We start from the raw sequence: 24,138 nt of genomic DNA, 5'->3' as shown, positions 1-24,138 counted from the left end.
TCTAAACGCCAGAATTAAGTTTTTTTGGTCGCTGCAACATTGCAGTAACGGGCAATCAAAACATCAGATCTACCCCAAAATGGTATCAATAAAAACGTCAGCCCAGCGTGCAAAAAATAAGCCCTCACCCGGCCCCAGATCCCGAAAAATAGAGCCTCTACGGGTCTCGGAAAATGGCGTCATTTTTTTTTTTTTTTTTAGCAAACTTTGGATTTTTTTTTCACCACTTAAATAAAAAAGAACCTATACATGTTTGGTATCTACGAACTCATAATGGCTGGTCAGTTTTAGCAATCAGTGAACGTGGTATAAAAAGGACCCAAAAAACAACTGTGCAATTGCATTTTTTTGTTTGCAATTTCACCGCACTTGGAATTTTTTTCCCGCTTTCCAGCATGCGATATGGTAAAACCAGTGATGTTGTTCAAAATGACACCTCGTCCCGCAAAAAATAAGCCCTCACATGGCCATATTGAACGAAAATTAAAAAAATTCTGGCTCTGGGAAGAAGGGGGGCAAAAAATGAAAATGCAAAAACACACCCAAGGTCGTTAAGGGGTTAAAGCCCAGGGCACAGATATGTATTAGTACGTATTGGGCTTTAAAGGGGTTAAAGGGGATACTCAAGGGTATTGGTTGCTTGGAGAGGACACTTCGGATATTATAACTTTCAAAAAAGCATATCTGGCATTATTATTTCCTAGGTAGCACAGTGGGTCTTTACTACTTTCTATGGGACGCTATTATTTTTATAGGCCCCCTCTATCTGGCACATTGTCTTTGTATCATTAATTTGTGGAGGGGTAATTATAGTAATGACATAATTTTTGAAGTATTCCACGATGGAAGAGCAGGCAGGATGGGGAGGTTGTGCAGGTTGGGAATAGATGGGGACAGTGCTGGGAATGTGAGAAGTCAGTTGTGTCTTTGCTGTAATCTGTGCAGACTAGTCCTGGCTGGAGAAGTCGTCATGTTGGTCTGGACCAAATGAGAAAGATGAGAAAAGTAAACGACTCCATCAGAAAGAAATTCACTGTAATATGGTTGGCAGGACTGGTATCTACCACTATATGGTCACTGTATGGTGGTAATATCAGTCTTTTCAATAGCGTTTTTTTTCTTTAATAACAACTTATTGCATTTCAATCATGCAATGGTACGTGTATGGCAGTATTATTGGACACACTTTTGCACACTGTTTTGTTATGCAGAGTTAATGGTCATATTATAATACTATGTACTCACTGTAGTGGTGATGGTAGAGGACATTGTGTAGCTGTATTATTTTGACCTTGTATAGTAGTCATTTTGGTCTTTGCATTGTGTATTTTTGGTTAGCGACCGTGGTGTACTGTAATTATATATGTATAGATCCTCTTTTAAGTGGCGGGGAGGTTGTATGGGGAGACATGTTTTGGGCTTGGGCCCCTGATCTTTTAGGACCCTAGCAACGCCCCTGATATACACTGAAAGCTGGCACTCAGTGGTGAGGGTGGAATTATACAGGGCTCATCATTCTGAGATCTGCTAGAACTGCAGCAGAAAAAAATGTGATTCTATCACAGCTGCTGCACTGCGCTGGAATCAGTCTCTCTGTCACTACATCATGCTGCTGTCCGTTTATATACCAAATATTTGCTGTCTTGAAATCATAAGTACGATTTCCACAGATCCGCTCTACCTCAGCCTGATGCATTTTAAACCTTTACCACTAGAGGGAGTGCTGTACCAACACTTGTATCACAATATCTTCCATTCACCTGCTTCTTTACAATTATTCATTTTTAGTTTGTGCTTCTATATTATATCTATGTATGTGTGTGTTTTATGACTAACACTTAACTGTTATTTATATTATGAGCAAAAGAGTATACAGACATTACAGCAGAGGATCACAGCGGATTATTTCTCTGAAGTAAAACATTGTTTAAAAACAGGCAGGGAAATGTTTTACCTCACAAAAAGAATCAGCTGTGATCCCCTGCTCTCATGTCTGTATACTCTTCTTTGCTTCCCCCCTGCCCAGGAGATGTGGAATGATCAGACCATGTCCCTGCACGGTCAGACACAGCCATTACACAGTACACAGCAGGGGCACATTTATAAGATTATCTCAGCACAGGAACATTTTATTTAACTACATTCAATTGTGGAAGTTATTATTATTCCAAGATCTATTTATTAAAATGAACATTTAGTTTGTGGGAAAATCCCTTTAAATCTGTAATTTCCCTGTTATTTCCTACGGGAAATGTAATGCCATTCATTATAATTGCCCTGATCAATTGGTTGTGCGTCTCTACAGTGTGACACTGTCTGGATTGATATGACCGTTTGAACTTATAAGGGGGAGGTAAAACCCGGTTATCTATTTTTTTTTTTTTTTTTTTTTTTTTTTTTTTTTTTTTTTATACACTCGTGCGAATTTGGTCTAGTAGTGAGATTTTTTATTTGCACCGTTTTCACTTTTTAATTTGTGCCTTTATACTCTCATTTGTGTTTTTCGGGGGTTTTTTTACAATGTGTTCATGGTTTTCCTTATCCAGATCTTTTAGGCTACTTCATAATTTACCGCTTTTCAAGACGTCACTAAATTTTTGCACAGTTGTACGCTAATAGTCCAATTAAGTACAAGATTGAATTTAATTTTTTTTGCAGTTGAATAATAATAATAATGTGCAACATTTTAATAGATCATGATACTTTTTGCTGTAAATAGGCACAAAAAAGTAATTTAAGAACGAGCCTGTTTGATTTTTGCACAAAATTCATGAAGCTGTGTCCGCAATTTTGATGCGTTTGGCGCAAAAAAAAAAAAAACAGCAACAGTTAACACGAGAAAAAAAAAATCACAAAAAAGCGCCAAATTAAATTAATCTTTTAGTCCTATGCAAATTACCTTTGCAAGTGCATGGTTGGGCGAACTTGCAGTCCTTTTGGCTTCTCTTCACCCCGCTGGTGCCATCTCTGCTTCATGATTGACGGCAGAGACAGAGGCTCTTCTGCATAACGTCACCTCTGCTCTCAACTGTCAATCAAAAAGTGGGGGGCAGCACTGGAGTGCTAAGAGGATCCATTGACTGAAAGTGCACTGATACGCCTACCAGTTCACATGCAAAGCTAATTAGAATATGAATAAAAGACGAATTTTAAAGTAAGGGAGCTCTAGATGGGGATGAAAAAAGGTACCATTGGAAAGTTTTTTTCACTGTCCTACCCTGTAGTACCTCTGCTTGCCTAGGACACCAGTTTGCTGACAATTTCCTTTGATGTTGGTGTCTCCTTATTCGGTGACCCTCTAATACCATTTTAGAATGTCAGATTTAGATTATGTTCTGTATGTAAATTCTGCAAATGATTTTAGTAACGATGTATCTTTTGACTAATCTTGTTCTTTAGAAAATTAACCTCAGGATAGTCATTCTGTTTTGTGTGGAAATGCAAAAATGTTGTGTACCTGGAGTTCACACTGGTGGCGTTTATTTATGTTGTCATTTTTTTCCCCATGAAATTAAAATATTTTGCAAGCTGTTTAAAGAAACTATTAATAAAAAAAATGACCTGCAACTTCAAAGGGACTCTGTATCAGGACCATAGACATACCAATCCTATACACTGTGCAGTCATTTCTGAGATTACTCTTCTTGTGCTGCTATATAGTCATTGTAAATAGTTGTGCCAAAATGTCCAATTTATTGCTATTATTGGTGGTGGGTGATGCAGGATGCAATTCTGCTTTGCGGCTTGTCTGGCTATGAAGTTTATGTCATTCAATTGATCTTTGATTTGCAATTGGTCACTTTCCAAATTGATTGAAATTTGCACAGAAAACCAAATTGTGTGACGTGTAATACAGAAGCTTAAAGTACTTCTAACTAGAAAACACCTATCTGCATATAGCCATAGCTTCAAAATACTCAATTCATTAGTATAAAAGAGATTTGCTTATGCTAGCTTGCTTAGCTGCTCTTCACTGCAAGCTAGAGAATGTATACAGTGCGCTTTAGCACACACTGCTTGCTAACATGTCGCTAGTAAGTTATAGTTGCTTTTCCCCTTGCTAAAGTCTGGCTGGTCTGGCTTGATAATTTTTGACATGACAGAAGGAAAAGCTAGTAAACCTTGGAATGCTAAATGGAAATTGATGTAAACAGTTTAGGGTGCAGGTTGTCTGCACAATTACCAGCATTACTAAGACTGTTCATTTCTGGATACACAGGCTGTCAATCACCCAACGGACAAGCAAAATGCTCGTTCCATCAGGTGAAATAATTTTTTTAAGTTTTCTTAAAAAAAATCTTCATTCTTGGAAGCACACCGTATTGTGTAAATGAAAAGTGCAGCTAAGAACATTGAACAATCTATTACTGATTGTTCAGTGCAAATTGGAAATACGGTCAGCCGCTCTTAAATTACCTCCGACCATCAAACATGTAGCCGATCTCCAGTCATTTCACACTGGAAGTTGTGTAGTGTAGTGTAAATGCATATTTAAGCCTGATTCATGTCTTCAGCTTTATTGTCATTCTTCTATTTCAAACTAGCAAATAGCAAGGCAGATATACAGTACAGACCAAAAGTTTGGACACACCTTCTCATTTAAAGATTTTTCTGTATTTTCATGACTTTGAAAATTGTACATTCACACTGAAGGCATCAAAAATATGAATTAACACATGTGGAATTATATACTTAACAAAAAAGTGTGAAACAACTGAAAATATGTCTTATATTCTAGGTTCTTCAAAGTAGCCACCTTTTGCTTTGATGACTGCTTTGCACACTCTTGGCATTCTCTTGATGAGCTTCAAGAAGTAGTCACCAGAAATGGTCTTCCAACAATTTTGAAGGAGTTCCCAGAGATGCTTAGCACTTGTTGGCCCTTTTGCCTTCACTCTGCAGTCCAACTCACCCCAAACCATCTCGATTGGGTTCAGGTCTGGTGACTGTGGAGGCCAGGTCATCTAGCGTAGCACCCCATCACTCTCCTTCTTGGTCAAATAGCCCTTACACAGCCTGGAGGTGTGTTTGGGGTCATTGTCCTGTTGAAAAATAAATGATGGTCCAACTAAACTCAAACCGGATGGAATAGCATGGCGCTGCAAGATGCTGTGGTAGCCATGCTGGTTCAGTATGCCTTCAATTTTGAATAAATCCCCAACAGTGTCACCAGCAAAGCACCCCCACACCATCACACCTCCTCCTCCATGCTTCACGATGGGAACCAGGCATGTAGAGTCCATCCGTTCACCTTTTCTGCGTCGCACAAAGACACGGTGGTTGGAACCAAAGATCTCAAATTTGGACTCATCAGACCAAAGCACAGATTTCCACTGGTCTAATGTCCATTCTTTGTGTTCTTTAGCCCAAACAAGTCTCTTCTGCTTGTTGCCTGTCCTTAGCAGTGGTTTCCTAGCAGGGTCATTCCACATCAAGTGGACCAGTTTTAAAAATCGTCCCCACTCGACCTTCTCCGATTTTGTTGAAAATTTATAAGGATGTACATGTATGTTTGAAAAGAGGTTCTGTAAATTTTTAGGGCCAGATCTCAAATACATTGGGCACTGTTGACCTTTCACTGGAGGTTCCACCAAGCCTGCGGCTTCAGCTAAGAGGATTTTGCAAACTTTGGCACATAGCCATTAGAGTTCTATACTGGCTATGATGCTGAAATTTGGCATACTAGCTCACCTTTTGCTGCTAAACACGATAAAATTATTACCGGCTATGACAAAACAATATTTCGGCCGCAATTTTGTGGCAAAGTAGCTTGTAAAACGCGTCGCATAAAATTTATGCCAAACTTTGCCCATATATAACTCAAGACCAAAAACCAATAGTAACTGGTGCTTTGCCCTGTACACCAAACATCTACATGACTTTGCATTGCTGCAATATCACGGTCAAACCATATGTATTTGTGGAAATATTCACACCCACATATGATGAAAAACTTAAAAAAAAAAAAAAAAAACGAATTTTACCTATTTTTAGGTCAAATTTCTCAAAAAGGGTACCCCTAAAATATATTAATTCTGATATCATTAGAAAGAGCACATTTTTCTCTACAAGGATCATTGTTTTGTTTTTTTTGGAGTCTCTCAGTTTAAGAAAAGAAAAATGCCACTGAGCATGGTGTTATTTATGCACGTAATGCATTGATTTTGTGTTTAATTTTCAGATTCTTATCACATGTTACAGAGTTGTATTGTTGCTAGCAATGTCTATTATAATCAAAAACCTATAAACCTTTTTGTTTATGAAAAGTTATTGACTATTGTTACATTTTAATGCATATATTTATTTTTTAGCGATGAAGAATCGGCCCAGTGCTCTATCGGCCTTGCGAACAATTCAAAGTGCCACCTTAAGACATTCACCCATAGCAAAGATGAGTTGAAATTGTTTACAAGCTTTGGATTGGATGAACAGAAATTGCTGCGTCGATGAGTGGGACTAAATTTTGACGAACATTCACAAATCTGTTTATACCATGAAGCTTCATTCTTGACCAAATATGAGCATTTGCAAAAATCGTGTTGCAATCCTTTTGGGAAGAAAGGTCATAACACCAAAAATAATTTGCGAGCTATCAATTTGTTAGCAGCTGACCAGTTGAACGAATTTACAAAGAATGATGTGAAGATTGGCCAGAAGATGTGTGCATCATGTCGAAAAGAATTTGCTAACAGGAAAAAATCAGCTGATCCAGTTTCCTCTGAATCAGATCCAGATGGAATGGAATGTTCTCCTGAAAGTCTAAATTCAAGCTTAACATCCATTGGCATCTCTCCTCTGAAATATCCACGGGTAAGCCAGCGGGATTCACTTGGATATGTAAGGCGAAAGATAAGCCAGGTACAAAATGCATTTTCTAGCAAGATTGCTTCAATTGGAGGGCTTGAGCCGAAGGATATTGAGCAAACAAAAACAGCACAGTGCAAAATGTGTCTGGATTACAATCACCTTTTGGCAGATTTGAAGCAAAAGCTGCAGGTGTCCAGTCGGGCAGAAAAGGTCCAAATCTTGACATTGGCACCTAAAAGTTGGTCCATTAAGGCTATATCAGACGAATTCGGTGTCTCTGAACGAATGGTCAAACAAGCTCGAAAGCTTAAATGTGAACATGGGATCTTAGCCTTATCTAGAATCAAGTGTGGCAAGAAAGTTTCTGAGGAAGTGAAGAAAAAGGTGCAGGCATTTTTTGAGGATGATGAATTCAGTTGAATGTGCCCTGGTGAAAAAGACTATGTATCAGGGCGAATAGCAGGAGAAAAAAAGCAGATGCAAAAGCGACTATTACTGAGCAATATGAGGGAAATGTTTGTTGCCTATCGGGATCGGAATGGCCCTGAAATTGGATTTTCCAAGTTTTGTGAGCTTCGGCCAAAGTGGTGCGTAACCGTTGGATCTGCTGGAACACATTCCGTTTGTGTGTGTACCATTCACCAAAATGTCAAACTAATGCTTGCAGCATGCCCAATCAATGATGACTACAAAGAGCTCATATGCAAAATGGTCTGTGGAATTGAATCCAAGGACTGTATGCTTGGCCGTTGTGATAAATGCCCGGGTCCTGAAGTTTTAAAAGAATTTCTAGTCAATGTGTTTGTCAACAGTGACCCTGAAGATATTATTGAGTTCAAACAATGGATTCACACTGATCGAGACACGCTTGATACCAAACAACTGACTATAGAAGATTTCATTGAAGAATTGATTTTGAAAATTTCTAAACTTTGTAGCCATCACTACATCGCCAAGCATCAAAGTAGCTATTTGAAATCGTTGAAGGAAAATCTGAGACCTGGAGAGCTTGTGATCCTTATGGACTTTGCTGAAAATTACTCATTTATTGTTCAAGATGCCATTCAAGGTTTCCACTGGGAAAATAGTCAAGCTACAGTACACCCATTTGTAATTTACTTCAAGGAGTTAAATGGTGAAGCTGCGCAGAACATCAGCTTGTGCCTAATCGGTGATTGCTCACGACATGACACAGTTGCAGTCCACACTTTCTTAGCAGTAATTGTGGAGTATCTCAAGACTCTCATCTATGGGATTTGTCATATCCACTACTTCAGCGATGGATCTGCAGCCCAGTACAAAAATTTGAAAAATTTTCTCAACTTGTGCCACCACAATGCTGATTTCAATATCAGCGCCGAATGGAATTTTTTTGGTACCAGTCATGGAAAGTCGCCCTGTGATGGGATTGGAGGGACAGCAAAGAGGTTGGCAGCTCGTGCCAGTCTTCAACGCCCAACTGAAAACCAAATACTGACCCCGTGGATTTATTCAACTTTTGCAACGAGCAACTGCATGGAATCAAATTTTTTTTTTTGTTCCAAAAGAAAAAATTGACGAAATACAGGTAGTTCAAGAGGAAAGGTTCAAAGATGGACATACAATTGGTGGAACAAGAGAAAATCACCAGTTTGTGCCAATTGATGACAAAAAGATTCGCATTTCAAGGGTGTCAAATGACCCATCATCTTTCATTGCCCATGTAGATAGATCTGTCAGATCAGAAATGCCTTTTGTGCCAATTGCAAACCTCCAGCCAGGGCAATACATTGCCTGCATTTACGATAGGAACTGGTGGATTGGAAATATTTCTGAAATTTCAATCGACGACCATGATGCATTAATAAATTTTATGCATCCTCATGGACCAGCTAGCTTCTTTCACTGGCCTGTGAGAAATGATACATGCTGGATTCCCGTGTAGTCAATCATTGCAATAATTCTATCACCAGCTGCAACAGCAATGGGCCGACAATACAGCTTCTCTGAACAGATTATGTTGCAAATTCAGCAACAATTCCAGACCACTTAGACTGAACATTATGGCTTGGGAACCAACAAAAGATACCCATTATTAGGCTTGGGATCCTAGACAAAGACACCCACCCTCAGGCTTCGGAACCTGCGATAAAGAGACCGCCCGCGGCTGGCCTTGCACTTCTATCGGCCATGGCTCCTAGGCGATGGGGCTGCCAATTCTCGAAAGACAGCATTATTACAATTCTTAATAGGATTATAATACCAATTCTTAGGGAATTGGTTGTGGTATAACCACCATGGACCAACGCAAGGGTTTGAATAGTGCAGTTACCATTCATTGCTTATTAATAAATAACACCATGTTCAGTGGCATTTTTCTTTTCTTAAACTGAAGACTAAAAAAAAACAATGATCCTTGTAGAGAAAAATGTGCTCTTTCTAATGATATCAGAATTAATATATTTTAGGGGTACCCTTTTTGAGAAATTTGACCTAAAAATGTGGGTGTGAATATTTCCACAAATACATATGATTTGACCATGATATTGCAGCAATGCCCAATGTATTTGAGAACTGGCCCTAAAAATTTACAGAACCTCTTTTCAAACATACATGTACATCCTTATAAATTTTCAGCAAAATCGGAGAAGGTCAAGTGGGGACCACTGGTCCACTTGACATGGAATGACTCGGCAGCTATTTTATCATGAAGGCCTGCTGCACAAAGTCTCCTCTTAACAGTTGTTGTAGAGATGTGTCTGCTGCTAGAACTCTGTGTGGCATTGACCTGGTCTCTAATCTGAGCTGCTGTTAACCTGCGATTTTTGAGGCTGGTGACTCAGATAAACTTATCCTCAGAAGCAGAGGTGACTCTTGGTCTTCCTTTCCTGGGGTGGTCCTCATGTGAGCCAGTTTCTTTGTAGTGCTTGATGGTTTTTGCAACTGCACTTGGGGACACTTTCAAAGTTTTCCCAATTTTTCGGACTGACTGACCTTCATTTCTTAAAGTAATGCTGGCCACTCGTTTTTCTTTACTTAGCTGCTTTTTTCTTGCCATAATACAAATTCTAACAGTCTATTCAGTAGGACTATCAGCTGTATATCCACCTGACTTCTGCACAAGATGGTCCCAACCCCATTTATAAGGCAAGAAATCCCACTTATTAAACCTGACAGGGCACACCTGTGAAGTGAAATCCATTTCCGGTGACTACATCTTGAAGCTCATCAAGAGAATGCCAAGAGTGTGCAAAGCAGTCATCAAAGCAAAAGGTGGCTACTTTGAAGAACCAAGAATATAAAAGACATATTTTCAGTTGTTTCACACTTTTTTGTTAAGTATATAATTCCACATGTGTTAATTCATAGTTTTGATGCCTTCAGTGTGAATGGACAATTTTCAAAGTCCTGAAAATACAGAAAAATCTTTAAATGAGAAGGTGTGTCCAAACTTTTGGTCTGTACTATCTATCTATCTATCTATCACGTATATATAATTAACAAGCCCCTTTTGACGAGGAGGTGTAACCACCAACCACTCTTTCAAACTAAAGCAGAGACGGAACCTGCACATGACAAAAAACAGCCGCACCTCATGAGCCTCAACCATTATAATGGGGTCCATTGGGAATCCATCATGGTTTTGGTTAGTGGTGAATGCTCCAACACAGATGTGAACAAGGCTGTAGCTGTATTTTTATCATTGTTTTATGAGGAAGAGTGCAGGTTACATCGCACTGTACAATTGTAGGGGGGTGCAAAAAGGGTGCAATTAAAGCTTGGTAGACAAGTGTAGAGCAATAATGTAGATACAAAATGAGAGAACCCTGCCTGTATGAGCTTACAATTTAATAGATCTACAGCAGACCTGACAGCTGATACATGCTGCCCTATGTTCAACTCTGACACACTGCCCCGGAATGACTGTTTTTTTTTCCCTACGTGTGTGTATAAGGAGAGATCTCTCCCTCAGGGCCCCGGGTGGGGAGCAGCCACCGCGGACTCAACTGTCTGCCTTGTTAGAGTTAAACATACATGGCTGAAATTCTGCAGCTAGTGTTTGATAAATGATGCCCGTGGATAGGAGACCATGCATCAGCTGTCAGGTCCCCTTCAAAAATCCACTTAGATGTGTCATCTGCCGTATAGACCTACAAGCAGCTTACAGGGTTTCTCTGTCATGTATGATTCTTGGGTGAAGAAGAAGCCTTTTAGGCAATATTTAGCATGTAGTCAATTACGTCTGTTAAATGGTCCCATTGAATAGAAGGCTTTCCTGTGACCTAAATATTGTTGTTGTTTTTTTTTGTTGATCAGGATATCTATGTCTATAAATCCCACAGATCAGCGGAATGAGAGAGAATTCTTTGAGTGCTGTGCATAGCTATGCCTGGTGCTGCCGCTTCACTGGGATGAGCTACAGTATCAGGCCTCCTTCACACGAATAAAACATGTACAGTGGGGAAAATAAGTATTTGATACACTGCCGATTTTGCAAGTTTTCCCACCTACAAAGAATGGAGAGGTTTGTAATTTTTATCGTGTCTACGCTTCAACTGTGAGAGACAGAATCTAAAAATAAAAAACAGAAAATCACACTGTATGATTTTTACATAATTAATTTGCATTTTATTGCATGAAATAAGTATTTGATCACCTACCAACCAGCCAGAATTCTGGCTCTCACAGACCTGTTAGTGGGGCTGTGGCCTTAAAGAAAAACTATCAGTATTTGGTCAGTAATCAGTCATTGGTTTTTCTCAGGAGTGGGAGCCAAAACCAGGAGTGGGTGATGAATGCAGAATTGGTGACTTGTTTCTATTATACCTTTTCTCTGATTGTTCCTCACCTGGTTTTGGCTCCCACTCCTGAGAAAAAATACTGACCGAATACTGACCAAATACTGATAGTGGGGCTGTGACCTAAGAAGCTCTCCTTCTACACTCATTACCTATGTTATTTGCACCTGTTTGAACTTGTTACCTGTATAAAAGACACCTGTCCACCCACTCATTCAATCACACTCCAACCTCTCCACCAAGGCCAAGACCAAATGGCTGTGTAAGGACACCAGGGACAAAATTGTAGACCTGCACCAAGGCTGGGATGTGCTACAGGACAATAGGCAAGACCTAAATTACAGACCTCTCCATTCTTTGCAGGTGGGAAAATTTGCACAATCAGTGTATCACATACTTATTTTCCCCACTGTATGTGAGAAAACTGTGCTAGTGTCATCCGTGTGTCCGTTTTTACTACCAGTGTGTCATCAGAGTTTTTTTGGTATGGATAAATAAATGAATTACAAAGCTTTTCCTATACTTCGCAATGTTAAACACGGACAGCACACAAATGCCATATACTTGTATTGACACTTGTCATCCGTGCTGCTGGAAAAAACTAACATGTCTCTGTGTGGTTTGTACAGTGTATCCGTGTGTAAATGTGGACATGTGCACAGCTCCATAGATTATCATGAGTAGGTGTGGTATCCATGAAAAAAAACAGATACAACACGTACTGGAAAACTGACCTGTGAAGGAGGCCTTTGGGATTTTGCTGCTTGTTGCTATGCTTGTATACACAATGAAGGGGATGTTGTGCTTGTTAGCTTGTTTGTAGGCCATCAACATTTAGGTCACATAAATTCATTTTAAAGCCCTGTTCACACGTAGAGTATTTGGTCAGTATTTTACATCAGTATTTGTAAGCTAAAACCAGGAGTGGGTGATAAATACAGAAGTGGTGACGTGTTTCTATTAGACTTTTGCTCTGATTGTTCCTCTCCTGATGGCTTACAAATACTGTTGTAATATACTGAAATTGTGAATGTGGCCTTAAGACCTTATTCACATGTCCTTTATGCTGATAGGTATTTTGCATAAATATTAGTAAGCCAAAATACTGCTCCTTGTTTTGGCTTGCTCATACGGATGAAATGCTGACCAAAAATCCTGTCTGGTTTAGTTGTTGACTTGCTGCAGAGCTTAAGCCAACGCATGACTGTATGAAGCTAGGCACTTTGCCATGGTTTGCATATTTTTGCTGTTCACCTTCTCCCTCGTTTAAGACGTGTAATCTCACAAATTTGGTATCAAGTGCCCTCACTAGACAATCTATTTCTTGGCTGGACTTTTACGCAAAGTACAATTGTATTTTGTGTTCAATACTTAAAAACAAACGATCATGATTATTTTTTCCTGATTTTGGGTTAAAGTTATTATCTGTTGCAGCGTCCCTTTGACTCCAATCTCAAATCGGATGGAAATAGGCTTGCAACATATCTTAACTATGTAAGTACCATGTTACTTGTCCTGCGACCCCTTCAGGTCTGCATTTTATTCTCATGTTTAATTTTATAGAAAGAGGAACCTGATGTATTCAAGCGTTTAGGGACTGGCAATCGTGTGGCTACCTTTCTGAACTACGTAAGTATGGTAGCTCCAATAAATCTGGAAGGTTGTACTCCACAAAGCGGGAATATAGGCGAGTATAATAGAATGGTTGCAAGAAGCAGAGGTAGTATTCATTTAACACAATGGGCTAATGTCATCCGATTCACTCGTAGTTCCATCTTTTTTTTCATAGGCATTGTCATTTGTAGTATATGTAACTTGCCCATGCTGCTATAATCTGAATTTAAAAAATCAATCTGGTCTCCTGACATATATTTTAATAAATGCGTATATTCCTAATTTTTTTTCTAGGACCTAGCATTTTACGTTTTCTGTTTTTCCTCTGAATAGATGGTCATTTAGCGTAATTTACTTTGTCAAAGGGATGTAAAAATGCTATTGCTTTTATTCATAAATCAGATGTGGCACTTGCTGTTCAGCCTTATTTGGTTGGTTGCTTCTCTGGATGGCCAAAACCTCTGTACCAAAAGTGGTGAAAACTAGTAAGAAATGTCATGTCTTTGTTACTGCATGCATATAGGTTTTTAGTGAGTCACATTTGTTCATAGGGTAATGTCAAGCAATTTACAGATTCAAGGATTTACAATCACAAAGGGAATGCCCACAAGGAATACTAAACTACCTGCAATCCTCACATTAGGTCACCAAAGCTCCAATATCATTATTGTAGCTGGCTAATTAGTAGCTCGCTTATATTGTGACAGAAATTTCCGCCAAACCCACACCCACTTTCAATAAAGTCATGCCCACTTTGTCTGAAACACATACAAAGTATAGAGTAAGTCAGGGGTGGGCAATTTAATTTTCCAAATTATTATTTTAAATTGTATCACTTACTATTGAGCACAATTAAGTATGCTGACACCCCGATATACCATATGACCCCACACTTAGCCTCCTTATACACAATGTGAGCCCCCACATAGCCCAATAAAATATACACTGTAAGCCCCCACATAGCTTCCTTATACACAGTATTTATTCTGCAGCAGGACAACAACTCCATACATACAGAAAATGTCATTAAGAACTCTCTTCAGGTTAAAGAACAGAAATCCTGAAAGTTCTTATATGGCCCGCACAGAGCCTTGATCTCAATATCATCGAGTTTGTGTGGGATAACATCGAGAGGCAGAAGGTCTGCATCCACAGGAGATCTGTGGTTAGTTCTACAAGATGTTTGGAAGAATCTCGCTGCAGAGTTTCTTCAAAAACTGTGTGCAAGTCTACCTAGAAGAATTGATGTTTTGAAGTTAAAAGAATGTCACATCAACACTGATTTGATTTAGATTTCTTTTTATTTACTTTTTATTTACTTAGAATTTTGATAATATATCACACATAAGCATATACACATTTTTTTTACCATTGTGGTATCCAGCTGTTGCAAAAATGTCTACAGATATCGTAACACAATGGTACTCGTAGGCAACCCATTTCATCCTTTGCATTGCAAAGGGTTAAATATGCACAAATTTCAAATCCAAAGCGCCGATCCATCTCATCCCCAATACAGCTTCTGCAAAACACAGTAAATTTTTTGTCTAGAAAATCCAGACAAAAAAATGCTGTTTATGCTTTCTCGAAATGTGGCCTAAGTTTTCTGGTACTAATGTGTTCATGCCAGATACAATAGGACACCCTCATAAGTTTTGTTCAATCTATGCTTCGAGGGGCCTGAGCTATATACTGTGTATACAGTGGTGGCCAAAAATATTGGCACCCCTGCAATTCTGTCAGATAATACTCAGTTTCTTCCTGAAAATGATTTCAATAACAAATTCTTTGGCATTATTATCTTCATTTAATTTGTCTTCAATGAAAAAACACAAAAAGAATTGTCTTAAAGCCAAATTGGATATAATTCCACACCAAACCTAAAAAAGGGGGTGGACAAAAGTATTGGCACTGTTTGAAAAATCATGTGATGCTTCTCTAATTTGTGTAATTAACAGCACCTGTAACTTACCTGTGGCACCTAACAGGTGTTGGCAATAACTAAATCACACTTGCAGCCAGTTAACATGGATTAAAGTTGACTCAACCTCTGTCCTGTGTCCTTGTGTGTACCACATTGAGCATGGAGAAAAGCAAGAAGACCAACGAACTGTCTGAGGACTTGAGAAACCAAATTGTGAGGAAGCATGAGCAATCTCAAGGCTACAAGTCCATCTCCAAAGACCTGAATGTTCCTGTGTCTTCTGTGCGCCATCAAGAAGTTTAAAGCCCATGGCACTGTGGCTAACCTCCCTAGATGTGGACGGAAAAGAAAAATTGACGAGAGATTTCAACGCAAGATTGTGCGGATGGTGGATAAAGAACCTCGACTAACATCCAAACAAGTTCAAGCTGCCCTGCAGTCCGAGGGTACAACAGTGTCAACCCGTACTATCCGTCGGCGTCTGACTGAAAAGGGACTGTATGGTAGGATACCCAGGAAGACCCCACTTCTTACCCCGAGACATAAAAAAGCCAGGCTGGAGTTTGCCAAAACTTACCTGAGAAAGCCTAAAACGTTTTGGAAGAATGTTCTCTGGTCAGATGAGACAAAAGTAGAGCTTTTTGGGAAAAAGCATCAACATAGAGTGTACAGGGAAAAAAAAGAGGCATTCAAAGAAAAGAACACGGTCCCTACAGTCAAACATGGCGGAGGTTCCTTGATGTTTTGGGGTTGCTTTGCTGCCTCTGGCTCTGGACTGCTTGACCGTGTGCATGGCATTATGAAGTCTGAAGACTACCAACAAATTTTGCAGCATAATGTAGGGCCCAGTGTGAGAAAGCTGGGTTTCCCTAAGAGGTCATGGGTCTTCCAGCAGGACAATGACCCAAAACACACTTCCAAAAGCACTATAAAATGGTTTGCGAGAAAGCACTGGAGACTTCTAAGGTGGCCAGCAATGAGTCCAGACCTGAATCCCATAGAACACCTGTGGAGAGATCTCAAAATGGCAGTTTGGAGAAGGCACCCTTCAAATATCAGGGACCTGGAGCAGTTTGCCAAAGAAGAATGGTCTACAATTCCAGCACAGCATTGTAAGAAACTCATTGATGGTTGCCAGAAGCGGTTGTTCGCAGTTATTTTGGCTAAAGGTTGTGCAACCAAGTATTAGGCTGAGGGTGCCAATACTTTTGTCTGGCCCATTTTTGGAGTTTTGTGTGAAATGATCAATGATTTGATTTTTGCTTCATTCTCTTTTGTGTTTTTTCCTTGCAAGCAAATTAAATGAAGATAATAATACCAAAGAATTTATGATTGCAATCATTTTCAGGAAGAAACTGAGTATTATCTGACAGAATTGTAGGGGTGCCAATACTTTTGCCCACCACTATATATTCAAAGAATGATTAACTCTCCTTTTAGCATTCAGACTTTTGAAAGCCACCATCCACAAGGCTCCTGGTTATTTGCTTTGAAGTCAACTGTAAACTTAATCCCCTCCAGTTATGTGCCCCTGCTCTGTACTGTGTAATGGCTGTGTCTGAATGTGCAGGAACATGGTCTGATCATACCACATCTCCTGGCCAGGGGAGGAAGCAAAAGAGAGTATACAGATAGGACAGCATGGTATCACAGCTGATTCTTTCTGTGAGGTAAAACAAGTTTTTAAACAGGCCGGGAATTGTTTTTCTTTACAAAAAGCAGCAGCTGTGATCCCATGCTGTCCTGTCTGTACACTCTTTTTGCTTCCTTTCCTACCAAGGAAGTGTTTTGTGATCAGACCATGTTCCTGCATGGTAAGACTCAGTCATTACACAGTACATAGCAAGGGCACATCTATAAGATTATCTCAGCACAGGAACATTTTTTTTTAACACATCCAATTGAGAAACTTATTTTTATTCCTAGAACTATTAATTAAAGTGTACTTTGTTCATGGGGCAACCACTTGAAGTCAAATGCTGGATCTAGGTTCTATTGAGATTCAGTAAGAAACCCCTCAAAAAACACACAGCGGAAATAATTCCTTATACAGTGGTGAAAATAAGTATTTCATACACTGCTGCTTCCGGGGGCCATTGCGTAAGCGCGCGCGCGTTCGCTGACAACTTCCCTCTGACGCGAGCCGCAGTGCACCATTGGGTGTCGTTTGAACGTGCGCGAGGGAACCGGGATGCCCATCAAAAGAAAGCATTGGGGGGAGGGATAGACTCCCCTGTGGGGGGAGGGGGGGTCCCCCATGCTGGAAGGTGCACAGGTGGACAAGCCGGGTGAGGGGGGGGGCGGAGCCCTATAGTGGTTAAATTGCCGGGAATGCAGAAGGGAAGTGCTTCTTGGCACACTCTGGCACCTTTTTGACTATGAGCGGGACTCCAGCGTGGCGTCAACCTCGAGGAAAGACCCAGCTACTGGAACGGGTTCCTCTTCAAATCCGGTATTCCCTCTTACAATGGGACGGTAAGTGATCTTCGTGAAAGCTCACTTGTAACTTGGGACCCCCCCTCTCTTTTCTTCGCTCATCAGGGAAGGAAGAGTACGGGCAAGTCCAAACACAGGACCTGCGCGCTTTGCGCAGAGGATCTGCCCACCACATGGCAAAAAAGACTGCAACTCATGCATTGAACAAACAATCTGCGAGGAGACCCCTAAGTTCGCCTCAGAGCTCAGATCCGTGATTAAATCCCAGGTTGAGGATACCTTCAGGTTCCTGCAGAAGGGGGGGGGAAGAAACGAGAAAAAAACAGGAACCTATCCCCTGTATCAGGATCTAGCAGTTCGGACGGGGAGTTGGTAGACTCAGATTCGTCCTGCTTATCTTCGTCCTCGTCATCTTCTGAGTGTGGGGGTCGTAGCTGTTTCCCTATAGAGGGTACGGATAATTTAATTAAGGCAGTTATGTCCACTATGGGGTTGGTAGATCCTCGCCCTAAGAAATTAGTCCAGGATATGATGTTTAGTGGCCTGGAACAAAAGAAAAGGAGATCTTTCCCTCTTAATGATAAAGTCCACTCCCTTATTAAGAGGGAATGGAAAAAGCCGGAAAGGAAGGACTCCTTCCTGAAAGAAGCTTGGGAGGCGGCAGGAGGAGGGTTAAAACCCGCAGTGACAGCCACATGCACAGCCAGATCTTTAATGGTCTCGGTAGATCAGCTAGGAGCGAAAGTTAAAAACAAAATGTCAAGGGATAACATACTAGGCTCCATCCCAGTAATGAAGGGCGCAGCAGCTTTTTTGGCTGACACATCAGCCGATTCCATCAGGCTGCCAGCCAGGGCTGCGAGTTTTTCTAACGCAGCCAGGCGGGCCCTCTGGCTTAAATGCTGGCCGGGTGACCACCAAACAAAATCTAGGCTGTGTTCCATTCCTTGCGAGCGTGAGTTCCTATTCAGATCTACTCTGGATGATATCCTTGACAAAGCCGGGGATGACGAGAAACGCTTCCCTGTTCTCTCCGGTACTTCATACAGGAAGTCCTTTCGGAGCAGGAAATTTATGCGCAGAAAACCCCCCAAAGACCAGGATAGGTGGGAGGATAGGAGAAAAAAGGCCAAAGGGTTTATGTTTAACAGGCCCCCCAGCGACAGCAGGAAACCCGCCCAATGAGAGTCAGCCCCAGGTGGGGGGGAGACTTCTTAATTTCCCCCCAGCCTGGGAAAAAAATATCAAACAGTTCTTGGATTTTTGACCTGATAAAAACAGGACTAAAATTCCAGTTTCACTAAAATTCCAGTTTCACTCCATTCTCCGTCTGAACTTCGTCATAACCCCCATGAGGTCATCAGGAGTAGAACAACTAGCACTAGAACAAGAGATTCTAGGCCTAATAGGGAAAGCAGTCCTCCAGGAAGTCCCTGCACAGGAGGAAGGTTAAGGATTATACTCCCCTCTGTTCCTCAGGAAAAAACTAGACGGGACATTCAGGACAATTGTAAACCTGAAAAAATTGAACACATTTCTAAAGGTGCAATCCTTCAAGATGGAGTCAATAAAATCGTCAGTGAAATTGTTGTTCCCAGATTGTTTTATGGCTGTCCTGGATCTCAAGGACGCCTATTATCATCTCCCCATACACAGAGATTACCAGAAATTCCTAAGAGTAGCGATTTCGCTAAAAGGTATAGTCAAACACTACCAATATATGGCCCTTCACTTCGGTCTAGCGATAGCCCCAAGGGTTTTCACAAAAACAGTGGCAGAGGTAATGGCTCATCTGAGGGAGCAAAACATCCTGATCACCCCGTACCTGGACGATCTGCTAATAGGCAACTCGTTCAACCATTGCAAGGACCATCTCCATCTAGCAAGGGTCATGGGTTCCTTGATGAATTTAGGCTAGCTTCTGAACCTAAAAAAGTCCAGGATGGAGCCGGATCAAGTACAAGAGTATCTAGGTATCCTATTAGATTCGAGGAATCAGGAATGCCGTCTCCCGGCAGGGAAAATCCAGAATATTATAGCCCGGATATCTCATGTGAAAGACCATCCCTCTATGACTCTGCGGGGAGCAATGTCCCTTCTAGGTTCCATGACTGCCTGCATCCCGGGGGTCCGCTGGGCTCAGTTGCACACCAGGGACTTGCAATGGGAAATCTTGGGGGCAGAAAAGTCACTAAAAGGGCGCTTAGAAGGTCGGCTAATTTTGTCATCTAAAACCTTGCTTTCCCTAACATGGTGGACAGAGGTGTACAATTTAACCAGAGGCGTTCCATGGACAATCTCAGTGTCGCAGGTCCTAACTACAGATGCAAGCCCTAGGGGGGTGGGGGCTCACCTAAACGACCAAATATCTCAGGGGGTCTGGTCTGAGGATTTGGAAGGGGTATCTTCCAACATGAAGGAACTTCTGGCAGTAAAATTCGCTCTCTCAAAATTCCTAAACACCCTACGGGGACACCATGTAAGAGTTTTTTCAGACAACAGGGTAGTAGTGGCATACTTAAATCGCCAGGGGGTGACCCGGTCCCATTCTCTACTACAGGTGTCAAAATCCATCCTCCAGGTAGCAGAGAACAATCTAGAGTCCCTATCTGCACTCCACATAAAAGGAACAGAATATATCACCGCAGACTTTGAGCTGGACTCAGCTGAGACAGGGCGAATGGGAGCTGAATCAGTTGGTGTTCAACCAAATCACGGAGTTTTGGGGGAACCCTTCCATAGACCTATTCGCAGAACAAAAAAGTGGACATATTCTGCTCAATCAACCCCAAGGAGAACCCAGTGGCATTAGATGCCTTCTCAATTCCATGGAACCACCAGCTAGCCTATGCCTTTCCTCCAATCGCTCTGATTCCGGCGGTTCTGAGGAAAGTCAGGGAAGACGAGACAAACATAATTCTGATAGCCCCCTTCTGGCCAAAGAGGCCCTGGTTTTCCTGGCTGAGGAAACTAATGTCCACCTCCGACCCCTGGGTTCTTCCGGAGATTCCGGATCTCCTTTTTCAGTGACCGGTCTTCCACCTTCAGGTAGCAAATCTACACTTGACAGCCTGGATTTTGAGAGGGCGCTCTTAAGGGATAGAGGGATTTCCCCGAATTTAATCTCCACTCTACTACAGAGTAGGAAACCTGTAACCACCAGACTTTACAGTAAAGCCTGGAAAAAAATTCCTCTCATTTGCGGGTTCGAAGGTACTAGGGCAGGCCCCCATTACTTCCATCTTAGAGTTCCTGCAAAAGGGGTTGGAGCGGGGTCTGGCCACAAGCACTCTAAAGGTTCAGGTTGCGGCACTAGAAGCCCTATACAACTGCGACCTGGCCAGAAATAGGTGGATTTCTAGGTTCATCAAGGCATCACACAGGTCTAGGCTCATCCTCTCCCGGAATATTCCTCCTTGGGACTTAAATTTAGTTCTTTCAGCCATAACCAAACATGCCTTTAGCGAATGCATCTCTAAAAGTTCTAGCTCTTAAGACGTCTCTCCTAGTAGCCCTCACATCGGCACGTAGAGTTAGCGACATACAAGCCTTATCAACAGGGCCCCCCTTTACGCAAATTCTAGAGGACAGGGTGACACTTAGGACTGACCCAGCATACCTTCCTAAGGTGGGATCACACTTCCACAGATCGCAGGAGGTCACCCTCACTTCCTTTTGCTCAAATCCTAAAAACGGGGGAAGAAGACCTACACACCTTAGAGCTCAGAAGGTGCATTATCCAGTACTTAGAGTCCACACGGGAGTATAGGAAGGACAGGTCTCTCTTTGTGTGCTTCTAGGGACCTCGGAAGGGGCAGAAAGCTTCCAAGGGCACACTGGCAAGGTGGATAAGGGACGCCATCTCCCTGGCATACTCAACAAGCGGGGAGACCGCCCCGGAGGATTTAAAGGCTCATTCGACTAGGGCAGTGGCAGCCTCCTGGGCGGAGAAAGCCGGTGCTTCAATCAAACAGATATGTAGAGCTGCAACCTGGTCTTCCCCTTCTACATTCTTTAAGCACTACCGGCTGGATCTAACCTCTTCCTCGGACCTTACCTTTGGTAGAAGGGTTCTGGAAGTGGTGGTCCCTCCCTAAACGACACTTCTCTGAAATACTCTCCGTGGTGCCGTCATGGGGGAAGGAGAATGACGTAGTTACTAGAGATGAGCGTTGTTCTACTCGAACTGTTCGCCAATCTCAAATTCGAGCTGTTTTGGGCGGTGTTCGAGCCGTTCGGCGAACACGAACAATTTGAGAAAAATTCGGCTGTTCGAGGTTATGTTCGATAACGGTCAGTGCACCAAAATCATAACTGGATTTTTTCTCAGTAATGATGAAAATTAATGTTAATACGCAGTTTGAGTGTACAGCGGGGCGGGGGGAGGGGCAGGGGATGGATCTCTGCAGGAATAATGAAGATCTCTATTTTTTTTTCTCTTTCCCGCATTTACAGTGGGGAGGTGCAATCTGTCAGCCTATCAGCAGCGCACACACGGAGCGAAGTGCTTTTTTTCACACAAGCAAGGGCATGTGTCATTGGCAGTGTATGTCACATGTCCTTGCCCTATAAGACCCAGCCATTTTCCCCGTCGCCACCATTTTCGCACTGCTGCAGCTGCTTGTTAGACGGCACCGCTGTTGCTGTGTGCGCTGTACCTTGTTAATTTCAAGCCAATTTTCGCACAAATCTACAGATAGCTTGGGAGTAGGGAATAGTTGTGATTGCAGTCCTTTTAAGGACTAGGTTACACATTTCCTACGACTTTTATCAGGCTGGGCTGTGCTCTTAAATAGATAGGTTGTGGGAGTAAAGACTAATTGTAATTGCAGTCCTTTTCAGGACTAAGTTACATCAGTTCCTATCAGTTTTTGCCAGGCAGGTCTGTGCCAGTGCTGTGCAAGTTTTTTTCACAGCATTTGGCTGAATCTAGCAAAGCTAATCCTTTTTGGCCTATTGCAGAGTGTGTTAGTCAGTGGAGTAGCCTATCTGTGTTGCAAGATACACCACCTGTGTATAGAATACCAATTTTTTTACTGCACCTAGTGAAGTAAAACCTTTTGGGCATAGCATCATTCTATTAGTCCATCTATACTGACCTCCATCAGGTTGCAAATTAAAAATAGTTTTTATCTGCATCTAGCTCTGAAAAAATATTTGGCCTTCTAGCAGTGTGTGGGACTTGTTCTATTAGTCCATCTATACTGACCTCCATCAGGTTGCAAACTGAATATAATTTTTTTCTGCATCTACCTCTGAAAAAATATTTGGGCTTCTAGCTGTGTGTGGGACTTGTTCTATTAGTCCATCTATACTGACCTCCATCAGGTTGCAAATTGAATATAATTTTTTTCTGCATCTAGTTCTGAAAAAATATTTGGGCTTCTAGCAGTGTGTGGGATTTGGTCTATTAGTCCATCTATACTGACCTCCATCAGGTTGCAAATTGAATATAATATTTTTCTGCATCTAGCTCTGAAAAAATATTTGGCCTTCTAGCAGTGTGTGGGACTTGTTCTATTAGTCCATCTATACTGACCTCCATCAGGTTGCAAACTGAATATAATTTTTTTCTGCATCTACCTCTGAAAAAATATTTGGGCTTCTAGCTGTGTGTGGGACTTGTTCTATTAGTCCATCTATACTGACCTCCATCAGGTTGCAAATTGAATATAATTTTTTTCTGCATCTAACCCAGCCAATAGTTTTGGCCTAATACCACAGTTTGACCACTCAGCTCTGCTCGGTTCCCATCCATTGTTTTTTTGTGCAAACAACTCCAGAGTTGTGAATTAGTTAACCACCAAAATGAGTGGAAAAAGGCCTGCTGCTGGTGGAAAGGGGAATAGGCGTGTTGGGAAGGGGAAAAAAGGTTGTGTCCGTGGGGTAGGTGTTAAAGCAACAGTAACATCTGCAGAAGAAAGACCATCTTCCAGCCAAACTAAAATGTCTACTTCTTTTAGCGGACAATGTGATAAGATCCCTTTCTTACGGCCACGCCAATCGCTACGAATTCCAGATGAGGCACAAAAACAGCAGGTGCTTCAACGGATATCAAGTGCTCCTTTAAGTGGGCTCTCCTCCACATCAACTTCAACATCACAAATACTCCAGTCCTCAAAGGTGTCACCCCAATCGCACTTGCTTCCTCACAGCTCCCAAATCTCCAGCTGCCCGTCTGAGTATGAGGTAGAACAGATGGTTGAGTCTGCAGAGCTGTTTACTCATACTATAGCTTGGGAATCAGAGGTCGACTCCAGCGCTTCTGTGAATCCAGACGAGGAAATGATCTGCACTGATGCCCAGAATCTTTGAGTCGGATCCAGGACCAGACGCAGAAGGTTCTGACCATAATGTAGACCCTCATTCCCAAACTGTAACTCCTGTTGGTGGAGACAATGAGGAAGACAATGATGAGACTCAAATACCTGATTGGAGCGACAACTTTAGTTTTTTGTCAGGGCAGGAACAGGTTGGCTCTGAGGACGACGGGTGTGATAACGCACAGGGTGATGATGATGAGGTTGGAGATCCCACTTACTGTCAACCCACAGTCAGCCAAGAGATGAGGTCAGCAGA

General features: G+C 41.7%; 1 protein-coding gene across 5 annotated transcripts in view; it reads left to right on the top strand.

Moving 5' to 3' along the window:
* Positions 1-24,138, top strand: part of P4HA2 (prolyl 4-hydroxylase subunit alpha 2) — a 170,515-nt gene that overhangs the window by 111,947 nt on the left and 34,430 nt on the right. For 2 of the 5 annotated variants that reach the window (XM_073651198.1, XM_073651201.1), the window contains exons 12-13: positions 13,020-13,079; positions 13,149-13,214. In XM_073651198.1, coding sequence (XP_073507299.1) covers positions 13,020-13,079; positions 13,149-13,214 — 126 coding nt within the window. The remainder of the gene's footprint in view (positions 1-13,019; positions 13,080-13,148; positions 13,215-24,138) is intronic. The other 3 variants (XM_073651199.1, XM_073651202.1, XM_073651200.1) reach the window with 2 other exon arrangements.

This window comes from Phyllobates terribilis, unplaced genomic scaffold (assembly GCF_046119375.1).
Source record: "Phyllobates terribilis strain yellow unplaced genomic scaffold, ASM4611937v1 Scaffold_11__3_contigs__length_659146591, whole genome shotgun sequence".
Taxonomy (NCBI): domain Eukaryota; kingdom Metazoa; phylum Chordata; class Amphibia; order Anura; family Dendrobatidae; genus Phyllobates; species Phyllobates terribilis.
Note: the sequence above shows the minus strand (reverse complement) of the source record. Positions and strands in the feature narration are given on the sequence as shown.